Source organism: Leptodactylus fuscus, chromosome 10 (genome assembly GCF_031893055.1).
Source record: "Leptodactylus fuscus isolate aLepFus1 chromosome 10, aLepFus1.hap2, whole genome shotgun sequence".
Classification (NCBI taxonomy): Eukaryota; Metazoa; Chordata; class Amphibia; order Anura; family Leptodactylidae; genus Leptodactylus; species Leptodactylus fuscus.
In genome coordinates, this window is record NC_134274.1 from 34,476,926 (window position 1) to 34,503,756 (window position 26,831).

The 26,831-nt window shown below is 43.2% G+C and overlaps 1 protein-coding gene across 2 annotated transcripts in view; it reads left to right on the top strand.

The window, feature by feature from the left end:
- The window catches only part of LOC142183053 (solute carrier family 22 member 15-like), a 178,514-nt gene that overhangs the window by 3,820 nt on the left and 147,863 nt on the right, over positions 1-26,831 (top strand). For both annotated transcript variants that reach the window (XM_075257955.1, XM_075257956.1), the window contains exons 2-6: positions 16,894-17,037; positions 17,560-17,692; positions 19,042-19,206; positions 20,365-20,494; positions 26,185-26,406. In XM_075257955.1, the coding sequence (XP_075114056.1) occupies positions 16,894-17,037; positions 17,560-17,692; positions 19,042-19,206; positions 20,365-20,494; positions 26,185-26,406 (794 nt within the window). The remainder of the gene's footprint in view (positions 1-16,893; positions 17,038-17,559; positions 17,693-19,041; positions 19,207-20,364; positions 20,495-26,184; positions 26,407-26,831) is intronic.

Consider the following 26,831-nt stretch of genomic DNA (forward strand, 5'->3'; position numbering starts at 1 on the left):
CCTATTGGAGAATATTCTGTTTTTACTGCTAGCGAAAGTAGCATTGAGCACCTTCTTCCTTTATAGTATTCAGTTTTTGTTTTGAAATTGTTTTTTACAATTTTTCTTGGGTTATACAGTAACTTAGCAGATAACATTGGATAAAGAAGTAAATCCATCAAGTCTAACCTATAAACCTACCAAGTTGATCCAGAGTAAAGCAAAAAACCTCACGAAACTGACGCAAGTTGCCCCATTGGAGGAAAAAATTCCTCCCAGAATCTAAAAATATACAGTTGGACGACGTTTCTGAATCAACACCCTCTCCCAAAAACGTCCAGCTCTCATAGCCTGTGATATTCTTACTTTCAAGAAAGGCGTCAAGGCCCCTCTTGAACCTGTAAAATGTATTGGTCATGACCACATCTTGTGGCAGTGATTTCCATTGTCTTACCGCTCTTACTGTAAAGAAGTTGGGCCTATGACTATGGTAGAACCTTTTTTTCTCCAGACATAGAGGTGGCCCCCTTGTTTTTGTTACAGGCCTTGGTATAAAGAGATCATTGGAAAGATCTCTCTACTGTTAGAACAACCCCTGTCCATATGACCGTTTAGGGTACATGGACATCATAGAGGAGAGTCTCCCAATTGGGAGAGTGGCTCTATACAAGCAAATCTCTTTCTGATGGGCTCGAGTCACCCTTTTATTAGGCTCTGTTCCAACTTTGTGGGCTGCAAAGGGTGTAGTTGCCCCTTAATGTGTGTCTTCAAGCAAAGAAGAAGCCAGGACTATAAATGATTATGGTCGGTGGACTTGGTATTGATTTTGCATTGGGGCCTAGGAGCTTCATGTTACACTCTGAAGGTTATGTCGGAAGTTTCCATTAATGGAAGAAATTGCACAGCCTGCAACATAACCTGATGGACTCCATTATAAATCAGGGCTCCTTCTACTACTGTTGGTGTCCTTAGATGGATCCGTCACAGCTTGAGTAAATCCCGTTTTCTCAGCCTTGTATGGATGGCCATTCATTTGACCTGTCCCGTCCCTCCTTACCAGGTTTCTGCGACCAGGTGATCGCCATACCAGCCCATTTTGAAAGGGACGAGACAACCCCTGTAACTTAGTCCTGCTCACACAGCTGAACTGTCTCACCCTTGAGCACAACACGTACTTGTGTATTCTCGGAGAACCTCTTCATTCAGTTCCCGATTCTCACAGTATATATTGCAAGAATTCTCAAACCTCCATAGACTTTAATGAAAATCCATTTTTTTTATGAATGGTCTCAGAGTTGAATAGACTTTTTTTTTTTTTTTTTTTTTAATTTCCTCCAAAAAGACACATTATCTGACAGACTCTTCCGCCATAAATTGGAAGTACACTCTGCTCTGAAAGGCAGGGTAAGAACAAAGGACGCTGCTGTGACTGCGCAGGGCCCCTTCATAAAGTGTAATTTAACGCCATTCACAAGCCGACTGTGGCTTCAGATGTGTTGCATTATGTTAAATGACGAATTGGCATTTTACAAGCATATTTTGGGTTCCTGGTGGGAAAATGAAATGCATAATGGTATACATATAATAACTCTATGATGGATGTTCTCACAGGACGAGGGGAAGGAATACTGTTACAATGTATTAAAAGAATGCACTTCTTAAAAACAGATTTACTGTAATTTATGGAGACTCTGAGTAGCGCTGCTTGGATTTTGTAAATTTTTATGTGTTTGCTGGCAGAATAAGCAAATTACGCCTATACAGTTGCGGCTATGGGAGTAATGGGTTCTGGTCTCTGCGTCTTCCTGTATACACAACTGACCTTTTATTTCTTCTGTTTCCGATATTCCTTGGGAATAAGTCTGAGGTGGTTGTACTTGACTCTGCCGAAAAACGAAAGCGTGAATTATCCTCTTAGTTAAAATTATTGCCTGTGTTATAGACAGCCTTTTGTAAAATGCCATGTTTGAACTTGTTACTAGTGGGTTTTCCATCCTTGTCAGACTTGTACGACTCTGTAATGTGCTGATCGCCATCGTCCCCTAAAATCAATGATGTCTTTTGCTTTAAGGCCCCACAGGACGATATGCAGCGCTAAAGCAGGGGGAACGCATCGCGGTTCTTCCTGCAGTGCTTTAAACAGAAAGTTCACAGAGTTTTCCTCCGCGGACTTTCTGTTACCATTATATCTATGGGGAAGCCGCCATCGTTTCCGTAGATATAATTGACATGCTGCGATTTCCAAAACCGCACCGGTTTTGGAAATCGCAGTGTGTCCGCACTGGTTTTTTCCCGCAGAATGGGCATGGGCAGGGCCGCCATCAGGAATTTTGGGGCCCCATACAGCCTAAGTGTCTTTTGGCCTCCCTTGCCGGGATACGTTGGTAACCAGTCAGAATCAGCTGTCAACTTATCCCTGCACGAAGAACTGGCCATTAGAAAAAAAGGAGGGCCTGGTGTTCTCCGTGCAGGGATAAGTGGGTAGCTGATTGTGACTGGTTACCAATGTATCCCGGCAAGGGAGGCCAAAAACGCAATGTGAATACTCCTTTAAAGTGAAAGTCCCACCCCCAAACAGGCTGCTATGCTAGTAGCATAGCGGCCTACATCATTATTAATACAAAGCACACATACCTTTGGAGGTCTTGTGTGCTTTGTAGTTCTCCAGCTAAAAACTTATATATTATATATTATTGTCCCAGTTCCCTCTCGCGCAGTGCCGCACACCCGATGCTCCAACAATCCCCTTCCCCCCCCCCGTCCACCTTCTAACATCTTTCCACTGCCCCCTGTACCCACACCTCCCAACTTTTGAAGAACCAAAAGAGGGACAAAATGCGCGCCGCGGCAAATTTAGCCACACCCACCGTTATGTTGACTCCACCCATTCTCATTAATTTTTCATGTGCCCGCACACAGTATAATCCTCCTACAGTCACCCGTACATTATACGTCCCCCCTCTATCTCTCCCCCAGCTTCATATACACCCTTCATCTGCACCCAGTTTCATGTCTCCCACCCAATCTCTGCCCCCAGATTCATGTCCGCCCATCCATTTCTGCCCCCAGTTTCATGTTCCCCCCCCTCCATCTCTGCCCCCATATTCATGTCCCCTCCATCTCTGCCCCCATATTCATGTCCCCTCCATCTCTGCCCCCATATTCATGTCCCCTCCATCTCTGCCCCCATATTCATGTCCCCTCCATCTCTGCCCCCATATTCATGTCCCTCCATCTCTGCCCCCATTGTCATGCCGTCCTCTCCATCTCTGCCCCCATTGTCATGCCGTCCTCTCCATCTCTGCCCCCATATTCATGTCCCCTCCATCTCTGCCCCCATATTCATGTCCCCTCCATCTCTTCCCCCATATTCATGTCCCCTCCATCTCTGCCCCATATTCATGTCCCTCCATCTCTGCCCCCATTGTCATGTCGTCCTCTCCATCTCTGCCCCCATATTCATGTCCCCTCCATCTCTGCCCCCAGTGTCATGCCGTCCTCTCTCTGCCCCCAGTTTCCCGTTCCACATTACACTGACTGACTTACCTTCTCCTTTGTTCCCTCGCAGCTCTCTGCGCGCCTCTCTTTCACTGGCGCACAGTTATAGACGCGATGTGACGTCATCACATCGCGTCTACAAGCCAGTAGCGGAGGCAGCGAAGCGAGGAGCTGACACAGGTCAGCTCCTCGCTTCAGCCGCATATGTGACAGCGAGAGAGGCGCGCAGCGGCGAAGCAAGGAGCTGACCTGTGTCAACTCCTCGCTTCGCCGCCGGCTACTGGCTTGTAGACGCGATGGCTGAAGCGAGGAGCTGACCTGTGTCAGCTCCTCGCTTCGCCGCTGCCGCCGGCTACTGGCTTTTAGACGCGATGTGGTCACATCGCGTCTACAAGCCAGTAGCAGCGGCGGCGAAGCGAGGAGCTGACCTGTGTCAGCTCCTCGCTTCAGCTGCATATGTGTCAGGGAGAGAGGCGCGCAGCGACGAAGCGAGAAGCTGACCTGTGTCAGCTCCTTGCTTCAGCCGCGTATGTCTTCAACTCAGATCTGCGTCCTCTGGATGCAGATCTGAGTTGAAATAGGACATACACAATGACTGCTGCCGGCGCCAGGGGGCCGGCACACGGTGGCGGGCCAAAACCGGGCCCCCCCCATTTTTCAATTTGGCCGGGCCCCTGACGCCAGTACCAGTAGTACTGGCCTATCGGCGGCCCTGGGCATGGGATTCACATGAATCCCATCCACTATGCAATTACTGTAAAATGCCACGATTTTTTCCATGACGTTTCCGACCCGTGGGGCCCTGGCCTAGGATGGCTTTCCGGCCTCAAGTGGTCATTTATTTCTATTGATGACCTATCTGTTTTCTGTACGTCAGGGCTGACCTAGAAAACCTCGGTAATAGAGCAGAAGAGGGATCAGTAAGGTCAGTACTGCTTCTTATTAACCCTTGCTGTGCATATTTAATTTTTTATCTTTTTAGTCCCATATAGTTACCTGCAGAAGATTAACACTTGCAGAGTAGCCTCATTGGTAATAACTGATATGGGGGTCTCTGCACTGCTGCGGGGGGCTCCAATGATGATAATTGTGATAATGGGGCATTTGTACTCGTAGTGGTGCAGTATTTTGTCTGGATGCAACATCATAGATCACGTGGAAAATTGGCCTCTCTAATAGACTGAACTGCCTGCAGACGTGAAGTTATGTCTCTTCAGTTTGTATTGGTTGAATGCACGTGGAATTCTCCCTTTGTATGTGTCAGTTGTACCCATAGGCCTCTGACAGAGATTAAGAGGGCATCATTTTGGTCTCTAGTGTGATGGTTCACTTCTGTATTTCCGCCTGTCCCCATGGCACCTCTACTCCCAACAGTTAGGTCAGTGCAACCAAGAAGGCGGGCAGTTTGTCAAACGGATGCCCCTTTATCTCTATACAGTGACATCCATTGGAGATAGAAATTTTGGAAATCCGTCAGACATATACTTCCAACGGACATGATAAAACACAATGGTGTAGATTTATTAAAGGAGCTCTATCGGCAAAATTCTGTTGTATGAGCCCCACATATGCGTGAATAGCCTTTAAAAAGGCTATTCAGGCACCGCTAATCTTATTTTAACACCCCCCCCCCCCCCCCCCCCCCGTTTTAAAATAAAACCCTAAAAACATATAGGTAAATTATGCTTATCATGGGCGGTGATTCACAGTCCGACGTCATCTTCTGGCACGCCTTCTTCTTCTTTCGGTGACGCCCTCCGGTCCTGGCTCTTCCCCGCCATCATCGTTGGTTCAAATCCAGCGCGTGTGCAGTAGCGCTCCCTCTGGAGCTACTGTGCACGCTCCGGTGCCATTTTTCTTAATGGCAGTGCGCACACGCTGGATTTTAACCGATTGGATTTGAACCGCCAGAAGAAGACGACAATGAAGCCGGGGAAGAGCCAGGACCGGAGGGCGTCGCCAAAAGAAGAAGAAAGAAGAGGTAGGCGTGCCAGAAGATGACGTCGGATCGTGCATCACCATGCACGATAAGTATAATTTACATATATGTTTTTAGGGTTTTATTTTAAAACTGGGCAGGGGGTGTGTGTGTTAAAATAAGATTAGTGGTGCCTGAATAGCCTTCACGCATTCAGGGGGCTCATACAGCAAAATTTTGCTGATAGAGCCCCTTTAAGATTAGCGTTTCATGCACTAGTCTTAACAAAGGCTCCAAAAGGTGCGGGGTACAGCTTATTTAAGAAAAGGATCTGGCCTCTATAAATCATACGCACTCCTTTGCGCCACAATGGAGATGTATGCCAGTTAGGCATTGGTGTAGATTTCCATTATGCTCACTTTTGTGAGTATATGTCCGTCAGACATATACATCATATACATCAAAAAAATTGTTTTATGTTAGAATTAGAAGGGGTAAATATATGGGGTACTAACTATACCAGGGGTAAAATACTATACAGTTTACGAGCTGTTAGAGAGACCTTTACATGACAGCTAGATTATAGAAGCGGTAAAAAATATAGAAAGCGATGGGAAAGTCTTACAAGGAATTTGTCCAAGTATGTGTCGACTATGGTGACGTGCAGAGTTTTTGAGTAAATGAATGATTTTTGTATTTCTGCCTTTAGAAGCAAAAAGCTGAGAGGGCGCCTCCTGTTGGCTGTGTAACACCAGCACAGACAGAAATCCGCTCGCTCTTCTATTATTTCATAATGTGAATACAATCTAGTCCTCCTTTTCCATACCCATAATTGTGTTACATTTCCATTTCTCACATCTCTTCTTCTGGTGCTTCTAGCCTGCTGTCTGACAACCTGGATGGGTTCGCCGGCGTATCGTACAATACTTATGTGGATTACATAGGTTGTTACATCAGAATGCATTTATCCAGTCCAGACTATGGAATAATGGAAAAGAGAGATCTGAAGATAACAGCTAGTTGATATGTGCTCACAACCTCAATTTTTTTTTTTTTTTCTGCCCAGTGGAAATTTCCAGCCGTGAATACTGGCAGTTTTATATCTTATGGGACGTACTGCTGAAAGCTCAAGGGAGTGCTATAGCTGAACATGAAGGTCTGCTCTATAATCTAGACAAAATGGGGAAAAAAAATAAAATCCTGCAGAGGAACAGTTAGCTGAAAGCCAGGATCAAAACGCCTGTTGTGTCTGACAATACGGCGCTGGTAGCGGAACCGTTTATGGGAAGTTTTATTTCTGAGTTGCAAAAGCAAAGAGTAAGATAAAGCTTTATGGCTGGGACATGTGCTGCTCAACTTGATGCCCATTAAATGCCATACCTGGTTTTATGATTAGTCCTATTGTACCCAATGCATCCCATTATGGAATATTCCTTAGGGCATATTGACAAGGCTTGTCACTTTCAACAGAAAATATCCAGAAAAATCTTTGTAAAATTGGTGGAAAATCTGCAGATGGATTTATCCACCAATTTTACAAAGAACTTTCTGTTGCAATTTACGTCCCATGTGGACAGGGAGCGGAGAGCCCCATGCCGATAGTGATGCCGATGGGTTGGAACATTGAAGCATGGGATGTAAATTGTTGAAGTTGGGGCAGTGAGGACCCCTCTCCCTGGAACAGCGGGACAACACATGCAGGAATGTCCTTCTGTCCCAAGGGGGAACTTTGTATCACATATACATGCAATGAATCTGTGGACAAACTACATTTCCTATGATTCATCTGCCTGCTCTCACTCTCTGTGTTTGCTGTTCATTGCAAGTGCACCATTGGCCCTATGGTTACAGTGGCCCTTATGGTAAAGATTTATTACCTGTGATTTCATATCTCAGGTGACATGCTGCTGTCATGTTTCACGACCCCTCCTCTCTATGAGCAGCAACACAGAGATTGAGAGCAGGCAGATGAATCCTGGGAAATATAGTTTGTCCACATATTCACTGCTTCTACATGTGATACAAAGAGAAGCAAGTAAAATAAAGCCAAGCAAAGGGTGCACAAGGGAACAGTGAGGACTTAGCAAAGCCGGGATGTATTTGCAGATACATTTTAGAAGCTCGGTACCCCCTTTAACAGCACCCACTTTTCTCGACACTTTTGAAAAGTGGCAGGAGAAACACAAAATAGGAAAAAATAGCAAATTATTCCTGTATAAATTATTGCATCGTAAATTGAGACTTTTTAATGCCTTAAAGAGGACCTTTCATCAAATCGGGCCCATGCAGTTCTATATACTTCTGGAAAGCTGACAGTGCGCTGAATTCAGCACACTGTCGGCTTTCCCGATCTGTGCCCAGTGTAAAGCGCTATCGGTCCGTAGCGCTTTAGTGTCAGAAGGGCGTTTCTGACAGTTAGCCAGGAACGTCCTTCTGCCTCGCGGCGCCTATCGCGCTGTACTGTGGAGCGGGGAGGAACGCGGAGTCTAAGATTGGACCATAGTGAAGACATCTGAGGTCCGATCTCAGACTCTGCCTCGTCACAAACGAGCCTGTATAGCATTCGGCCAATCAACGCTGGTTCTGAATCGAATCTTTACTGCGAATAGGAGTAGTATTCAATCGAGTACGAGTATTTCGAATACTGTAGTATTCTATGGAATACCTACTCGATCGCCTACTACTCGCTTATCTCTACTGATGACCTTTCCTGTGGATAGGTCATCAGATGAAAAGCTAGTTTGGGGCCAGAAAACCCCTTTAAGCCTTTGCAGAGTTTTAAAAATAAGAACTGGAACACACCTTTAAAACATTTTTCCTATGTCTTTGCATATAAATGTGTCTGCAGTAGCCATAAAATATATATGACAGATTTGGGTACTACTTTGTGCCCAGTGGTCTATAGGTGCACCCCTATAGATTTGGTGTTGACCTGAGTGTGAGCAAACCCTGTATGTGCTTGAGCGGAGTTGCTCTTTAAATAGTCCTGCAGGTTTTCCAGTGTCTATTTGCCGCTGTGACCCCTGACATGGTATAGTAGAACGGTAGCTTCTAATGTAATTCTTTGTTCCCGTGGAAGCTCATTATGCAAATAGGTTCATTGGTAATTGATTATCCGGAGATCAGAGGTGACACTCTCATTTGTGCTGTTTATTTCCTAAGTCTCGTAAATGTCATGTATTAAATTGTGCTGAAAGGGTTATTAATGACCCCGATAATGGAGGTCAACCCTCTCTATGTAGGTTGAGGTACGTATCGTAACGTTCCATGTCTGTGGAGAGATTAATATTTATAGAAAGCAAGGTATGTACTTGCTGTATTGTCTCATGCTTCGTACAGTTTTCTTTCTAGGAGAGTTCTCAATTTGTTAACTTTTATGACGTCAATGACCTTTTGTAAAAGTCGGATTGGATTGGTGGGATTTTTGATTCTTGGAGCGCATGGATGACAAGAATATGATCCTGCATACATGTATATTATAATAACTAACCTCTGGATCCTGTTTCTTGACTTTATTGAACTGTGGACCACACTATGGGGTAGATTTACTCATCCAAATGTGTCAAATTTCTGCCTTGAATTGAGATGCCCTCATTGATGGGGGGAGTGGGTTATTGGGAGATAGACATGGCTTAAAAGTAGTCAATCAGCAGGAAAATCAGTATCAAATTAGTCATAGTACCTTGTAGAGCAGCTTCTACACTTTCCGAAGATGCCTTTCTTATTCTGCATTGCAGCCCCTTTTTCAATAAAATCAGATTTTATTCTTATACAAAATAACTGTAAAGTGGTGGTGGTCCAAAGTTAGACAAAAGTGTCTAAAGATGCACCAGATGTATCATCCTGCATGAGGCGCCGCCATACATTTGCCACATCTTTAGACTGAAAGTATTGTGTTGTGAGTAAATTTTCATGGCAACTCAGCAGAGTGTGAATAGTTCACAAACTAAAAAAAAAAGATTAAAACTGACATTTCGCCATGTCCGTGCCATGTTTCTGTGCTTGTTCACTGTTTCTGCTGGCTGATGCTACTTGAACATGTGCTGAACTAGACCCAGACATATCCAAAAGTAGCCTTTTTGCATCGGAGCTAAAACTGAAACACTGAACAAGATTGAACTGTACGCCTAGGCTCACACTACCGTTATACTTGTCCGTTGCTTTCTTCCATCATAAGCTGACAGCAACAGACATTAAACAATTGCACAATTAATCAGAATCAGTTTGTCCGTGTGTCCGTTCCCATTGATATTATTGTAAACCGCATGACTGATATTATTTTCCATCATGTTTGCTTGCTTTTGTAACGGAACATAGTCATGCATGCAGGGATGGGAAAAGGGCAGGTGAAGGAAACAAGTATTCTATACATTTCCATAATAATCAGTGCTATTTTGCTGTAAAAGGACTTCTAACCCTTTTTTGAAGCTGTTGCTGCTGTGACCAGCTCCTGGGGTAGGCTATTCCACAGATTCACAGTCCTTACAGTGAAGAATCCTTTTTTTTTTTTTTTTTTTCCTCCAGATGGCGGGAGTACCCCTTTTTGTTTTGTGGGAATTTTACACGGAACCACTTTATATAGGATTATCATGTCCTCGTTTAAACATTTTCCTCTCCAGACTAAACGTATTTAATTAATTGAATGTCTCCTGATAAATGAGGTCCTCCATGCCCCTTCTCAATTTTGTGGCCCTCTGTTGAACCTTTTTGATCTGTAGGACATCCTTTCTATGAACTGGTGCCCAGAGCTGAACTTGATATTCCAGATGGGGCATCACCAATAACCTTTTAAAGGGTTAATATTACATTTCTGTCCCACAAATCCATACACCTTTTAGTACGTGATACGAGCACTTTATTAGGAAGGTTTTCCGGGGAGTCTTTCCTCCAGGGGATTCTTATGCGCCATGCCTAAAGGTTCCAGGCTGGTTCTGACCAGGGTCATGTGAACCAGAACCATCACTAGTAGACTATAGTTAAGTCAGCCACTAAAGTACAGGTAACTACCTATGAACATGGGAGAAAGGAGGGAAGAGGAAGAACGACTCGGGAAGTCGGGTTCTGAAAGTATGACCCCCCTAGGTATAGCGCCTAAAACCGCCTGAAGTAAGTATGTGTTCAAAAGATTTCCCGGACTTTCCCTTTAACTTAGGTTGGTCCCAACAACATCATGGAGATTCAGTGAATGCCTGAATTAATTTGTCTGTGGTTTCACCCATGATCAAATGAAAATGGGGGGAGGGGAGGCAGATATATTAGAAAATAAAAAAGAACCATTACTTCTATGTTAACTCCCACCACAAATTCTGAAAGGGGCCCTCTATTTTGGGCAATCCTTACTTGTTAGAATGGACCTTCAAAAATAAGCTGGTCACTCAGTGTTCCCTTGCTCCGGGTCCCCAGCAGCTGTGATCTGAGTAGAAGCCTAACAGTAAGTGTTCAATCTCCCTGCAGCACCTCCGCAGGGGAACTGAAGCATTGCACAATGTCCATTCAAATCAATGAGTCATTTATGTAATCTATGAACAGAGCAGTCCTCAAGAGTAAGGCATAGTCTATATAACTGAGAGGTGAAGATCCTGTATAGACGACTTCTATTATTAACTCCGAATTCTCCAGTGTGGGAGAAGACCGTGCATTTCTACGCTTTAGCTATCATATACTTCTAATAGTGCAGTAAAATCTCTGTAAGAATAAATCTTTTTCTACTAAGTCCCCTGTAATTCTCCGGAAACTATTTTGCAGACTCTGAGCAGTAAAGCACAGTACTTCCCCGTCTTCTGTCTAGTCCAGGGACGTCTCGGTTATCCTACCGCTGGGTGCGTGAACTCATAAGTGTGATTATTAGTATGCTATATGAAAAGACGGCATATGGTCTGATGGGATAATGGCAACGTGACATGAGTTTCTGGAACCGACAAGGCTGCTAGAGCTGACATGTTTAAGAGATGAACACTTATTACGGAATATTCCTCCAGAACATGTTCTGCGCCATAATATGAATGCCAATCAACTTTTATGAGACGATGATCGGAGGAATTAATTTACTTTCTGCAAAGAAGTGGGATGAAAATTAGACTGGCTGAACTAAATGGGATATTCTAAGCTTTTTGGAAAGGCATCTGCTACGGTAGAAATACCTACCATTACAGGAGCTCTAATCCTAAAATGCTAATTACTTTTATCAAACAGTTGCTCGCTGCATTCCCAGGGGCCATATTTTATACGCAACTGATTTGTTGTATGAAAGGATGCGGAATACAGAGAATGCCAGGTTTATAATGTAAAGTGTGCTTAATCCAGTCTTTGCCGGAGCTGGCGGGTATCTGATTATTAACCTGGTTTCTTATTCTTTTCCTCTGAACAAATAAGAAATGCAATTGCCCTTGAGGAGGACATGTACACATATACACACAAATATCTATCTATCTATCTATCTATCTATCTATCTATCTATCTATCACTGTGCACCTTTTAGGCAGCTGTAGACAGCGCTATGCCAGGGCCTCGGGAGGGCAGCATTTTTGCTGACCTAAGCCAGTCCAGGACAAGCTGTCCTGGACTGGCGTAGCATCACCGTGTCTGCAGCCCGACACAGGAAGCGAGCGGTGTATTGGGGCGGCCCTGCTGGACGCAGTGCTGCTCCAGCGGCCGCCCCTCACACTCAGGCAGGGAGAAGGTCCTCTCCCTGCCTGCGAACGCCTCTTGCTCCGCTCGGCCATGCCCCCTTTCCGCTCGACCCCACCCCTTTCCGCTCTGCCCCTTCCCCCTTTCTTGCGACCCCCCCCGCAGCTCCGCCCCTCCTGGGGGGGGGCGGCTTTCTGACCCCTGGCTGTAGAGTAAGGGTAAGTTCACATGTAGTTTGAAAGCCGGTGCACTGCCCTGGCATCCAGCCGCGCGCTCCACTCTGGATTAGGCCCAATGAATGGGCCTAGTCTGGAGAAGGGAGTTTCTTCAGGCTGAATCGCGAGGCATCTTGCGTCTGATTTCAATGGGAGCCATCTTTTTGGTCAGGGTTTTGAAGCAATTACGGCCTCAAAACCCTGACCAAAAAATTACGTGTGAACTTACCCTAAGGAACACGTCCAAAAATAGAAGTGTTAATAGTTTATTTTTCTTAGTTAACAAAATTAAGTGAATGAACCACAAAAAATGTAAATCCCATCATTTTTTTGCGTGACTGCCCTTTGCCTTCCATCAGTTCTTCTAGGTACACTTGCACACAGTGTTTGAAGGAACTCGGCAGAGAGGTTGTTCATCTTGGAGATCTAAGCACAGATCTTCTGTGGATGTAGACTTGTTCCAATCCTTCTGTTTCTTCATGTAATCCCAGACACACTGGATGATGGTGAGATCAGGGCTCTGTAGGTGTTATGTCATCACTTTCAGGACTCTCCTACACTGAAGATATTCAGCTAATGTCTTTGAGAACAGTTTGGGCTTATTGTCCCCCTGCAGGATAAACTGGGATCTAATCAGATGACGTGTAACCTTTTTTACTCTTGTGGGTGTGGAAAAATAGAGTAGTTTGAGTAGGTGGGTTCGGCCTGGTTGGAAGTGTGTCCCTGTATAGTCTGATGCTATAAAATCAGTAAGACTGTGCATGGACACACCCAGTTGACTAGCTACTTATACATTTATGGGAGGGATAAATGAGTAATGGCATGACCTAGAATTATAAGAAGAAATGCTCCATTATTGCTTCTTGGGCGACGTGATTATTTCATACAGTAGACATGTTAAAGTGGTGACCTCAAAGCATGAAGCAAATTGAGGGAAGTCAGTTTATAGAACTGGGAACATTTTTAGATCTTGACACTACTTAGGCCTGGTTCACATCTGTGTTGAGGCCATTCCATTGCCAGCAGCACTTTTCTCTCCACATTTTTCATGCGGAAACCAAACAGACCCCATTATAGCCTATGGGGTCCGTGGGTTTCCTTAGGTAACCGCTTTTTTATGTGGATAGGTTTCCGTTCCCCAAACGGAAACTCGAACGCAGATGTGAACTGGGCTTAAGTTGTGTAGTTTGGCTTATTGTATAGTCTTGTTCGTATAGTCAGGGTCAGGGTTTATTTAATGTGAGCTTCTTATTATAAATAGTTTGCCTCTTGCCTTGACTGTTACATTGTGCGCCACGTTGACTTGTGAGTGCCGGCTAACCACATGTCGTAGGCCGGCTAATGAGACGCGCGGCTTCCAGCTGTGAGCTAATCTTTACAACAAGCCGCTCTAATTGTTAGCAGAATAATTGTGACTCCTAGCTGGACTTGGCGCGCTTCTTGACGTGCTTCTTCTTAAGCGTACACTATCTTATGTCATACAAAGCAGGGTATGTCGCTAAACTATAATTTTACAATTTAGTTATTTTATTATTATTTTTCGTGATTCACATAAAATCAGGATTCATTACATTATGTGAATAAGTGATTGATAAGTGGGCAGCGCGGTGGCTCAGTGGTTAGGACTGCAACCTTGCAGTGCTGGAGTCGAATCGGCATCTGCAAGGAGTTTGTACGTTCTCCCTGTGTTTGCGTGGGTTTCTTCCGGGTACTCCAGTTTCCTCCCACACTCCAAAGACATACTGATATGGAATGTAGGTTGTTAGCCAAATATGGGACAGTGACTGACAATGTCTGTAAAAGGCCTGCAGAATATGTTGTCGCTATACAAGTAAGCAACATAAATAAATAAGCGATTAAGTGGGCGTTGTATAGTAAGTCACATTGGTACAAGCAAATACTAAAAACTTGATGATTTATCTTATTATAGAAAAATATCTTAAACATGTTGTCCAGGAAGTAGTCTTTTTCCTTAAAGGGAGTCTATCATTGAGAAAACTCAATTTGACCTACATGTCTGAATAGCCTTTAAAAAGGCTATTCCACCACTGCCTTTACATTTTCAGACACATGTTTCTTCTGTATTTATACTGTGCAACATGTGGTAGTGGCCATTTTAGTTCATCCAATTTGATTCGCCATTTATCCGATTTAGTTAAAAACCAAACCATTTGGGTCAAACCCGGTTTGTGACGAATCGGTTTGCTATCTCTAGTTGAAACCATCTCTGAACCCCTGGAGGAAGTAAATCATATAAGACTTCATGGAGAGCCAGGTTGACCTGGCAATATTCATAGTGATAAGATATCGTCAGGATAATCCGTCAGTATCTGATTGGTAGGGATCCGATACCCAGACTCTGCACAGATCACCTGTCCTGGGTGCCATAAGCTACATATAGAAGGCCCTGTATGCTGATCATAGTGGCTGTGCTGTGACTCTCCATCTCTGTTCCTGTTCACATCAATAGTACTGGATAGGGCAGAGATGGCTGCATGATCAGAGTCATACCGGCAGGCTGCTCGTATGTTACACCAGGATTAATAATTACCTCCTATATGTGAAATCTGGAGCCCTAAGATCTGTTACAAAGTGACATAAATTAAAATAAAAAAGTGGAACATCTGCCGGAGCTCTGGTATGGGTTCCTATAATTGTGTATACCCCCCTGCTGATGATATTCTTTAAATGCATGTAAAATCCAGGGAGTATATCTGAAGTTAACGCGCTGGTTTTAACTTTCGCTGTGTTCCAGGTCACCAGTCACATTCACCAAAGTTTTAATTGCTGCTAAATTTTACAGGATTTTATATGCTTAATTAGTTCATTTCAATCCTGATAAAACATGTGACGTTTCAAGCAAATATAAGACTATTCTGGAAAGTTTTTTTCTCCTCTGTATTCTGTGCTGGCGTTCTCAGAGCATCGGCGCTCTTAAAGAGGACCTTTCATGGATTTGGGCACATGCGGTGTTATATACCGCTGGAAAGCCAACAGTGCTCTGAATTCGGCGCACTGTCGGCTTTCCCAATCTGTGCCCTGGGTGAAGAGCTATCGGTACCGGTACCGTAGCTCTTCACAGTCAGAGCTACGGTATCGAGCGGGGAGGAACGCTCCCTGCCCTCCTGATAATACTCGTCGTTCACACTGTACAGCGCAATAGGCACTGCTGTGCAGAAGGACGTTCCTGACAGAGTGTCAGAAACTCCCTTCTGACTGTGAAGAACTACGGTATCGGTACCGATAGCTCTTCACCCAGGGCACAGATCGGGAATGCCGACAGTGTGCTGAATTCAGTGCATTGTTGGCTTTCCAGCGGTATATAACACCGCATGTACCCAAATCCAAGAAAAGTCCTCTTCTAAGTCATTCGCCCCACAATCTCATATATGGCTTACACACCGCAGTCTGAGCACATGTTGACACGTGGTTTGTGGGTGGATTTCGTAGTGAAATTCCACCATGAAATCCATCCACATACCAAGTCCTAACTGATTTACGTGGGAAACCCATACAGTAGCGCACCATGTAAGTTGAAATATGACATAGTGGAATGTGTTCTTGAATCAGACTTCGTATTGAAACTGCAATGGGTGGTCGATGGTCATATATGGGTTTTGGCCCGTTTGTAACTCCTCAGCAGAAATCCTCAAATCACAATGAGCACACTGAATGTTCATACAAACCTGATCTCAAGGGTACATGCAGAAAACCCACACTGTAATGGTACATGCATATGTGAATTTTGGTGTGGATTTGGTTGCTTTTGCAACTCCCAACTGTTGAAGATTGCCAGATACATACGTATTCTCATCTCAGCCATGAAAGGGAGCCTTCACACGGAGTATACACTCCGCTCATTCTGACCGTAAAACTCGTTCAGAATGAGCGCGTAAAAACCAGTTCCATTGACTTGAATGGGTGCCGGGATACGAGTGCTACCCATGAAAATCAATGGGAGGCTTTTTTTTCCTATTGCTTTCAATGTGATACGTGTGTATGCCGGCACCCATACAAGTCAATGAGAGCTGGTTTTTACGCGCTCATTCTGAACCTAGTTTTACGGTCAGAATGAGCGGAACGTATACTCCATGTGAAAGCTCCCAAAAAGGCTGAAAAAATAATATCCCTTTAATAATCTTTTCCACGGTTGTGTATGGAACTTTGCAGTCAAACAGTTGATCGGGACGGCTGCCTTAAAGTGGTTGTCCATCTATCTATAAGATAGGTCATTGGTATGTAATCTGTCACTCAGACCCCACACAGATCAGCTGTTTTAGTAGTCTCCAGGTTTCCGAAAGCTTCTCGTTGATGATGGGTTGTGCGTGCAGAAATATTATTACTATTCAAGTAATAAGAGTGACGCCGCAGCCTGGTCCACAGTATAGCGGTGGTTTTGCTACACTACAGTACCACTCCTATTACTTGAATAGGAGCGGTGCTGCACACGTCCACTAGCATCTTCATACTGCTGAAACAGCTGATCAGTGTGGGGTCTGGTTGTTGTACCCTGACAGACCACAAAGGTATGAAAATTCCATTAGAGGCCAGAAAACCCCCAAAACATTTACTTTGCCTGTATGTTTATAATAAGTTTTGGCAGTGTACAGTATGATGTTCTTGTAGTATTGCGCTCACTCTTGTTGTTACTCTTAGGTTTACGTGGCGTGCCAGTCCATGCTGATTGTCATTGTGGGAGCCATACCGGAATATCATATTGATATAGTAGATCCATCTGCAGACAGAGACATTGTAAAGCACGTTCGCTTTACCGACAATTTCACTTCTATTGTATCCGAGGCAAGTATCACAGTATATATATTATGACATATCTTGCATTTTAATGAATTTTGTTATAATTCACAAGTCTCCTGTATTTTAGAAATGTTTTAGATGCTTTAGATAAGATTATAGTTAAGATTTTCACTGGATTCTCACATTCATGGTGAAACAAAACCGTGCCATTACCTCCCTTCTAATTTTAGATGATAGATAGATAGGAGATAGATATTAGATAGATAGATAGATAGATAGATAGATAGGAGATGGATGGATAGATAGATAGATAGATAGATAGATAGATAGCATATTAACCGCTAACTGTATGCCGTTACATTGGCACTACAGTTTTCCGGTTTCACGTTCTATAAAGAGCAGTCAGTGCCCTCCTTAGTCAGATGTTTTTTGGGTAGCAGAGATGGCGAGCAGTACCAATGTAGATTGATGGTCCGATAGTATAAGGCACATGGTCCTTTATTAGCACAGAGTACATTAAATTCATGCTTGGGATTTATCCAAATTGTTTATATTTCCTTTTTATAGTGGCACTTAATACAGCATGAAGCATACAAGGTCAGTCTGGCCTCCTCACTATTATTTGCCGGCCTCCTCATTGGGAACATTTTGTTTGGACCTTTGTCGGATAAACTAGGAAGGAGACCAGTATATTTAACCGGTAGGTGGAAATGTATATGATGTAGATTTTGTTTTATTTTTCTTCTCAATAATACAATTAAGAGGCTGTATTGCTACCCTTATGATAATAGTATTATACTGGTATTTATACAATAAAAGCAAGCTCTTGTTGAATTCCTTGTAGCGCTGTCTAACTTCTTTGCTGATCCAGTTATGTGAGTCATGAGAAAGCTAGCTTTTCAAGACAGTGTTGTTTGATGATATTGTGTGTCACAGTCATTACCTCTGATATCCAGATTTTAATAAGGTTTTTAATGTAGCCGCTGTGTATAGTATTACTATGTTAGTATTAGTGGACCCTTCACCACGTCTACCAACTTTCATTTCAACTTTCATTCTATACCTCTAGAAGGTTGACAATGCTTTGAATTCAGTGCACCGCTAGCTTTGGCGGTATGCACCCCTGTGTCAGATATAACAGTGCCGATAGATTTGGTACTGATATCCCTCTACTGTCAGAAGGGCCCGCATTACAACTGAGAGTCATCACTATGGAAGAGTATTGTCGGGAAGGGGGGAGGGTGTTCCTCACCGACCAGGGATGACGCTAAGGCTATAAGGTCCGCCCTTTTGACAGTGCAGGGATATGCGTGCCGAAACTGACACCCCCGATATCTCCGGCATGTGGGTGTGTACATGGAAAGCCGACCGTGCGTTGAATTCAGTACACTGTTAGTACTCTATTGGCATATAATACTGCTGATGTCAGAGGAGATTAAAGGAAATCTGTTAATGGGCAATGCTCCACCGATTCTGACAGAGCTGGAATTTTCTTTTCTCTAGCTGTATAGTCTGATAAGCTATTTAGGTTCCCTGTACTGTCAGGAGGGCGGTGTCAGGCAGGAACAGACATGGAGTGTGACTCTGAGCTCTGACACTGGCTGCCTCTGATTGGATCTCTGAATCACACCCCCTGCCTGACACCGCCCATCTGACTTTACAGAGCCTAAATCGCACATCAGGCACCAAAACTACCTGCACTTGTTCGGGAATGGTGGTGGCTGGAGAGAAAATTCCAACTCCCAATTCAGTAGAGTGGCAACTATTAACAGATGCTAAGAACCTGAATTGGTGGAGGTGGTGAAAGGTGGTTAAACCCGGCACCTTTTTCCACGAGCCGCTGAATTTTACTTTATGGGTTTATGCTAATAATGCTTAACACTGCTCGCTGATATTCCCATATGCTGTACTAACATCCAATCCAATTTCATTCTACAATTTTCCATTTTTTACATGTTATGCGGCAAATCTTCTTGTGTAGTTATAATGGTTTGGAAGTTTGTGGACTGTTATTAACATTTCTAATGTTTTGTTTGTTTTTTTTCCTAGGACTGTTTTTTGATGTTGTTTTTGGGTACATAACAGCCCTAGCTCCAAGCTATGAGGTTTTTGCTTTTTCACGATTATTTGTCGGTATAATGAATGGCGGTATGTCACTGGTGTCTTTTGTATTAACACAAGAATATGTTGGAAAATCCTATTGGGCATTGACAGGTATACTGGCACATTTATTATAGAGGTTATAAGCTTACTGTTAACACTTTGTGTAATCTGTCAATGTATTTGCATTTTCATTAATTTTTATGTTCGTCATAATAAAAAGTTGTACAATTTTCCAATATACTTTCTGTATATAGTATGACCATGGACCGTAAATCACATGACCATGGACTGTAAATCACATGACTATGGTCAGACTTTTATCCACTAGAAGTAACAGAATGAATGACAACAAGCAGAGATCTAGAAAACCGTGAGGAATTGATTCATAAAGTATATTGGAAAATTGTAGAACTTGTTATTATACAACCCATAACATTTGTTTCTCATTATTGGTCTGAAAGTGGCCAACCCCTTTAAGAATATCAACTCACTCCCCTCATGCCAGCTGGCTGAAGTTTTTTAGTTTAAAACCTAGAAATCAAGATTGAAATTAAGAATTGTTCTTAAAGGGGTTGTCCAGGAATTACAGATCTGTGATAGGAGGCCGGGGAAGGTGACCCCCCCCCCCCTCCAAAAAAACAAAACAAAAAAATCCCCCACTCTCCTGTGCCTTGGTGCTCCAATGTCTCCGCCACTGTCTGGTACAGCAGTGGCCAGTGGCTTGGCCTGGTGGGATTCCTCACCGCATGTGACCCCTTAGGCCAATCAGTGGTCACAGGGACATCACTCACATACATCACTGGGCATGTCCCACAGATTCGACTCCGTGGTCACATACCGTGAAGACTTCTGCCGGACAATCCCCTGATTGCTACTGAACTAGACACCAGAGCCCCAGGGACAGGTGAGTAAATTTTTTTTTTTTTTGTTTTGTTTTTCATTTTTCTCCTTTCCCGGCTCTCTAGTTCCTAGGCAACCCCTTCAAACTTGAAAAAAAATTGAAATTTTATATTTAGGCAAAAATTGCACAGCCCTATACTTCATAAAGCTATCATAGACTCCAGAGCTGCATGCACGATTCTGCTGGCTGTTATTGGATCCCCCTGGCTGTAAACCAGATTACTACATAATACTTTTAGTAAAGGTGACTCTTCGCATGCTCATTTAGCATTGATTTGTGCCTGTCCTATTATTCTAATGGATTTATTGCTCTGCATATTTACATGCACCAGTAGATAATTTTTTGTTTTTGTTGCCTCTCATTTTTAGGTTCATTAACTAACCTAACCTTTGCTATTGGAATAGCACTTTATGCTTTGCTGGGCTATTACATCAGGAACTGGAGGATACTTGCCTTTGTAGCGAACTCTCCGGGAGTTCTGTTTTTTCTGCTTTCACTGTAAGTTTTTCATGTGGGGTGTCTTTACTAGTTAACCCTTTTTGTCTCTGTATGTGAATTCTGTGCGGCTATCCAACATCTACAAAGATCAGTCATATGGCTTAAAGACCAGGTAGTGCATAAAACATAAGTACAACTGGCCAAACATCAGAGATTTCAGACAGCAGTGTATGGATGGTCTATAGCAGTACCTCACGGTGTAACTCATGGTGCCCTTAGAACATGTGAGCGTTGCCTCCATCCTCCAAAAGGGGTTTTCCTATGCACATAACCATGTTTAAATTTATAGACTGTGTATATACTTTCTATGGTCTGGGATTTGTCACAAACCCAGCCATGATTCCATATTATGTCCAGGTTATCTTCTCACACACGTAGTGTCCCTGCCTGATAACCTGTCCACAATAAGGAAATCATGGCTGGGTTTCTTACAAGTCTGAGACCATAGAAAGTCTCAGACGTTTCATGGTCATATCCTTTGGCAACCTATTAAGACAACAGACTGTCACCCCTAAGATGGTTAGAAATAAAAATCCATAAAACTGCAAAATTTTTAATTTTATTTATTAAAAAATGTTAACTTTTAACTGTCTACAATTGTAAATATGGGTATGTCCATAGGAACTTTTATTCTATATTCAGATTGGGTGTTTCCAGAAAGAGGGTGGATAGCTAATGGGGGGAATAACGTTCAGATCGTTGGGGTCCAACAGCTCAGACCACCCACCACTCCATTCTTTTTCGGAGTAGAAATCGCCACGATTCTTGAACCCCTGCTGACCTGCCAGTAGTTCCCTATCAATAACTTGTTAATGTGGGGACATGTCTTTAATTGAGTAGGGCACATCTTTAATTCCTTGATCTCCAGCTTCTCATTGTCTTGATCAGTTCTTAGTTTTGATCGGCAGGGGTGCGACACTTTGGATCCCATAGATCAGAGACTGCGACAACTGGACAAGTGCTGCCACCTCTTCACTAATGCTCGGTGCTGTACCTTGTATAGTGGCTGGGATTGGTATTGCAGTTTAGGTGTATTGTTTGAATGGGACAAAGCTACAAGCAGCTCATGTGACAAATGGATGCAACGTCACTGACCTGTGAAGAGGAACTGCATTCACCTGAGGGCCGCTGATCTGTAGGGGTCCTGGGTGTCAGAAGCCCCATCGGTTTAATGCTGATTAAGTAACCAGTTAGGTTATCAATACTTTAATCCTGGAAGATCCCTTTAGTATTACTGATCAGAGGCATAATTCGAAGCTCCTAGGCCCCAATGTGGAATCTGAATGGCCCCTAACTATCTTGGACCATTCAGAATAGTAGTATAGTCTATGAGGCAGAGGGACCTTTGGGGCCCCCTCAGGGTCCAGGGCCCAGTATCACCTGCCACCTCTGTACCCCCTGTAGCTATGCCCTTTCTACTGATATCTCTATATGTGTTGTTCTATGTATTGTTTTTAAAAAGCACATTTGTGAATTTGCGTGGGAGTTCCATATAGTCCAATTTCCCTTCTGACTTGTGCAGAAATAAAGCCGTGTTTGCGTTGTTCCCATTATATCTCATCTGCAGAAGACTGTGGTGACAGTTCATGAGTAGTCACTTCTGCATTTCTATTGTAATTATGTTGTTATGTGAACCCTGGGTGGTCACGCAGCGAAACGCTCGCTTTGGCGAATTTCCACATACCTGGACTACATGACTGCCACTGAATAGGACGTTGATGCGGAGAAGATATACAGAGTTCACATTTTATTCCCATCGCCCTCCCTTTCCAGGACTCATTTAAATATCATAACCATCCAAAAATGGCAAATTCTAAAAGCAGTCTTGTAGAAAATTAAACATTTGTATCTATAATTGTTCATTGAAAACAATATTAACTGCCAAATAACCAAATGATCTGACAGCTGTTTCCTGCTTTCTCTGCGCTTAATTGGGGCAATTGGACTGCCACTTTATTGTGCTGGATTTTTTTTGATGGAAAATGTGCTAAACATATGTAAAGTAAGAAAAATACTTTCAGACAAGCTAGCCTTACATCATGGCTATGTATGTTGCGTGTTCTGACTGTACAAATACATACAGTATACAAGGTATACATGTAATAGGTCATTTGTATCATCTAAGCGGGGACACTTTTTTTTATTTTTCCAATAAGGTTAAAGGTATAAAAAATTGTAAATTTTTGATCTGCAATACAAGAGGCCTGTAGGGTGCTGTGCGTGTAGTGGACCTTTGGCAGAAATTTCTGTAGTACGTTACATAGACCTGGTCCAGCCTCAAGCAAGGTAGGCTCCATAGCAGGAGCAAAAACACATCAACTCCCTGCCTGTGGTCCTCAAATAGATTTTTCACACTCATGACCTATCCCCTGTATCATTAGTGTATAGTGTGTAGAAGTCCGATACCTGGACCCTGCACAGATCAGCTTTTGGTCAGGAACTGAAGGTTAGCTTACTTGAATAGGTATGGACTGCAAGCAAACCCATCCACTGCAGTATCCTCCGGTGCCGGAGGCTGAGGATCAAAAGCCTGAAGAGCTGATCTATGTGGGGTCTGGGTGTCAGACCCATTATCATGTAAATAGATGTTTATTCATATGCAGATTACATACTTCGGGGAGTATCTTAGCTTTTGTGGTTTTTGCTCTAGATTCCTGAGCAAAGCACTGTATGGTCTGGCTGATGTATGCACTGTTAGGGCCCGTTCACACGGAGATTACGGGAGCGCAATCTGGCACATATACATAGAGTTTGCACGCTGAAATCAGATTCCATTCATTTCAATGTCTGGTTACAGGCGTAATTTTGCACACGTAGTTTTGCTGGCGCAAAATTACGCGCGTTATACGCCCGTAACACGACATTGAAATGAATGGAATATGATTTCAGCGCGCAAACTCTATGTATACGTGCCAGATTGCGCGCCCGTAATCTCCGTGTGAACGGGCCCTTACACTCATTTCAATGGGAGTATTGGAAATGGCTATCGCCGATGTTCCCATTGAAATGAGCAAGTCATTCAGAACGGGGTGGGGGTCTGAGCAGCACCGACCTGCAAGTTTTACCCCATCATATTGGATCTTTTGTTAGGATAGTAATACCCCTTGCTGATGATCTGTTTGGGCATGCCATTCAGACCTTGTGCTATACAGTGTACAGAGCTGGAAGCAGAGGTCTCTCCTTGACATGAGTGGGATCTTAAGAAGTAACCAAATGCTTGTGGTCAGTTCACCAACCAACTGTGCCTGCATAGCCTGTGTGAAATCTGGAGCTCCAGGTCCACATCAAATGAGCATAACAAGAGGTCCCGCAGCAGCGCTGGAGAGTTATGAGCAGACTGTATATAGCATGTTCAGAAGAGTATATTTCAATACATAGTTTGGAGACGGGTATTCGATTTATCGTATAAGACGACTTTGACGGTCCATGTGCTGTAGTTCTAGTTACACGACCAGCTCTAGGATATTTTTTCTTTGCCCCTCTATGGATAATATGGCACATAACACATAATCGCTCACATGACTATTTACTGCTGGTGTGACCCTGGAAATTATACCAATTTGTTTTCTATAGCAGTTCCCCTTTAAAGCTGGCTATAGTAGTGTCGACGGTTCTTTTTTCCAGATTTATGGAGAACATTAAGCCGTGCTCATGGAGAGATTGTTCGCTAGGATCAGAACTATTTGGCTAGTCTTAAATTGATCTAATGGCATTGTTTGGATTTTTATGTCTAAAAATGCTCGGCAATTATTCATCTACATGCCATGATTCAGTGATTATGACCATCTGCAGGGAAAACATTTCCAACATGGCTGCTGTTTCTAGCAATGCCATCGTTCAGATAGCAGGATGGTTTTGTTCCTACATGCTAAGATTATCACTCAGAATAGTCCCTTTGCCAAATCCCTTCATTTTCTATGTATCTATGATAATTTTGCCTTAGTCCACACTGATCTGCTCATTGCCACCCTTCAAACTCCGTTCCAGATGTGACATTCTCCTCCATACTGATGTAATCGCCTAGTACGGTGGAGGGGAGGGGGGTCAACACTGGATGGCAGTCATAAGGGGATATCCTGGGCCAGGCATGGTGGTTGCTAACATTTCAACATTTTGAATGTAAAAGTACCACTTTATGCTTTTCAAACCTTCCATTGCACTCCTTAGGGCTAATGGGGCATCCACATTACCATTGGGGACCATCAGCAGTGTCCATAGCTATTGTCCGTTACAAGATTTTAGCAACGGACACTAGCTGAACCATCAGTCGTCTGTTAAAATTTCCATTCACTTCAGTGGGATTTTATCTTGTGTCCGTTTACATCAAAGTCTGTTTTTTTTTTTTTTGTTTTTTTTTTCCCAGCGGACAAAAAAATCCTACATGCAGTACTTCTATGTCCGTTAGAAAAAACTGACGGCAAGTGTCCGTTATTTTTTTTTTTTAACATTGAAATCTATGGGCAACAGACTTATAATGGACAGTAACTGATAGCCATCGGTTACTGTCCGTTTGTGTCCGTTATGATGGGATGCGTTTTTGCAATGTGGGGCCTCAGCCTAACCCAACCTTTTCCAGCAACACTTTAACCTGTATTACTGATAATTATTTGATAAGTTCTGACACCACAAGCCAACATGTTGCCCCAGCTTCGGGTCATCTGAATCAAACCGTGTTTCTCCTTTGTGATTTGGTGCCTTTGTTGCTGAGAGATTGTGTTTTTGTTTTGTTTTGTTTTTTTGTCAATATACAGATGACTTCTTTGGAGCAGTGAGGGCATTGTCATTTCTCCAGGGAGATAAGCAGCAACCTCTTCATTGTTCCAAAAATCTCATTTATATATTGCCAAAAAATGTCCCTTGGCATCAGAGGAACAGATTCACAAGGGGAGAAAATTGTTTGATTCACGTGAGTTGAATCTATTTGTGCTTTAATGAATGTGCACTTTCCTCTGATAATACCGTATATGCTCAAGTATAAGGCAAATTTTTCAGCACCGTTTTTGTGCTGAAAAAGCCCCCCTCGGCTTATACTCAAGTCAGCAAATAAAACATTATGTAACACTTTAGGTATCCCTGTGTCTGAAAGTGCCTGGTCTACTGAATATAGGGTATCTGCAGTGCTCCTGTTCCATCAGGAAGGGGTTAATAGGAGCACTGCAGATCCCCTATATTCAGCCAGACTGAATTCCAAGTGGGGGGAAAAAACCCAGTCCTCAAGCTCAGGGGGAGGGGGGGGGGGCAGACAGACAACCAAAACACCCCCTCCCCTTCCCCAGCAACCAGCAACTACTGCACCCAAAAACTCCGACCATTTTAATTTTTGAAATTTTCCAGTAGCTGCTACATTCCCCCTCTCCCCCCCCCCCCCCCGCTTATACTCGAGTCAATAAGTTTTCCCAGTTTTTTTTGTGGTAAAATTAGGGGCTTATACTCGAGTATATACGCTATGTAGATTTGTAAGATGTTAGATATTTAATATATATATATTTTTTGTAATTTTTTTTTTAGTCACTTCTGGGTGAAACTAAGTAAATTTTAAAGTAATTTTTTTCCCCCCATTTTTTGGAATTTTGTTTTGTGCTGAGACTGCAGTATTGTATGCATGGTTTATTTCCACCCTCTTGTTTTATCTTGCATTGTATACATTTATGACAGAAGGTGACACATTTGTTTTACTTTATTGCTGTTAGTTTGCTCCCTGAATCCCCAAGATGGTTGTACTCGCATGGTTACACATCTGAAGCTGAGGAGGTATTACACCGTATAGCTCGTGGCAATGGAAGGGAAATTCCTTCAGTGAAACTGAAACAATGCAATGCAACGCCAGGAACTGGTGACTCAGCACACAGCGTCTTGGATTTGGCGAGATATGGAGTACTTCTCTGGAGGACAGTCATCTTGATGTACATCTGGTATGTCTCTCAAAAAAAAAAAAAAAGTTGAATTTTTCTGCTTTATTTGCAGCTTAAAGAAGATGTTTCATTTTCTATAACATTAGCCATGTAATATATTGTTGGAAAGCTGAAAATGCATTGAATTCAGTGCACCATCAGCTTTGCTTGTATATGCCATGGTTGCAGAGATATTGGTGCCGTTAGATTCAGCTCGATATCCCTGCACCATTAGAGGAGCCTTAGCTTACTTCTCCACAATGACTCTGACTCAAATCAAATCAAATCAAAAAATGCTTTATTGGCACGTCCGAATAGGTATTTGGCATTGCCAAAGCTAGTAAAGTGGGCGGGGGGGGGGGGGAGTTGGGATGGGGGGGGGTGGTTTGGGTTATAACAGTCCATGGAGTCTCATCTTCCTCTTCGTTGGTGACCGCTATATGGGG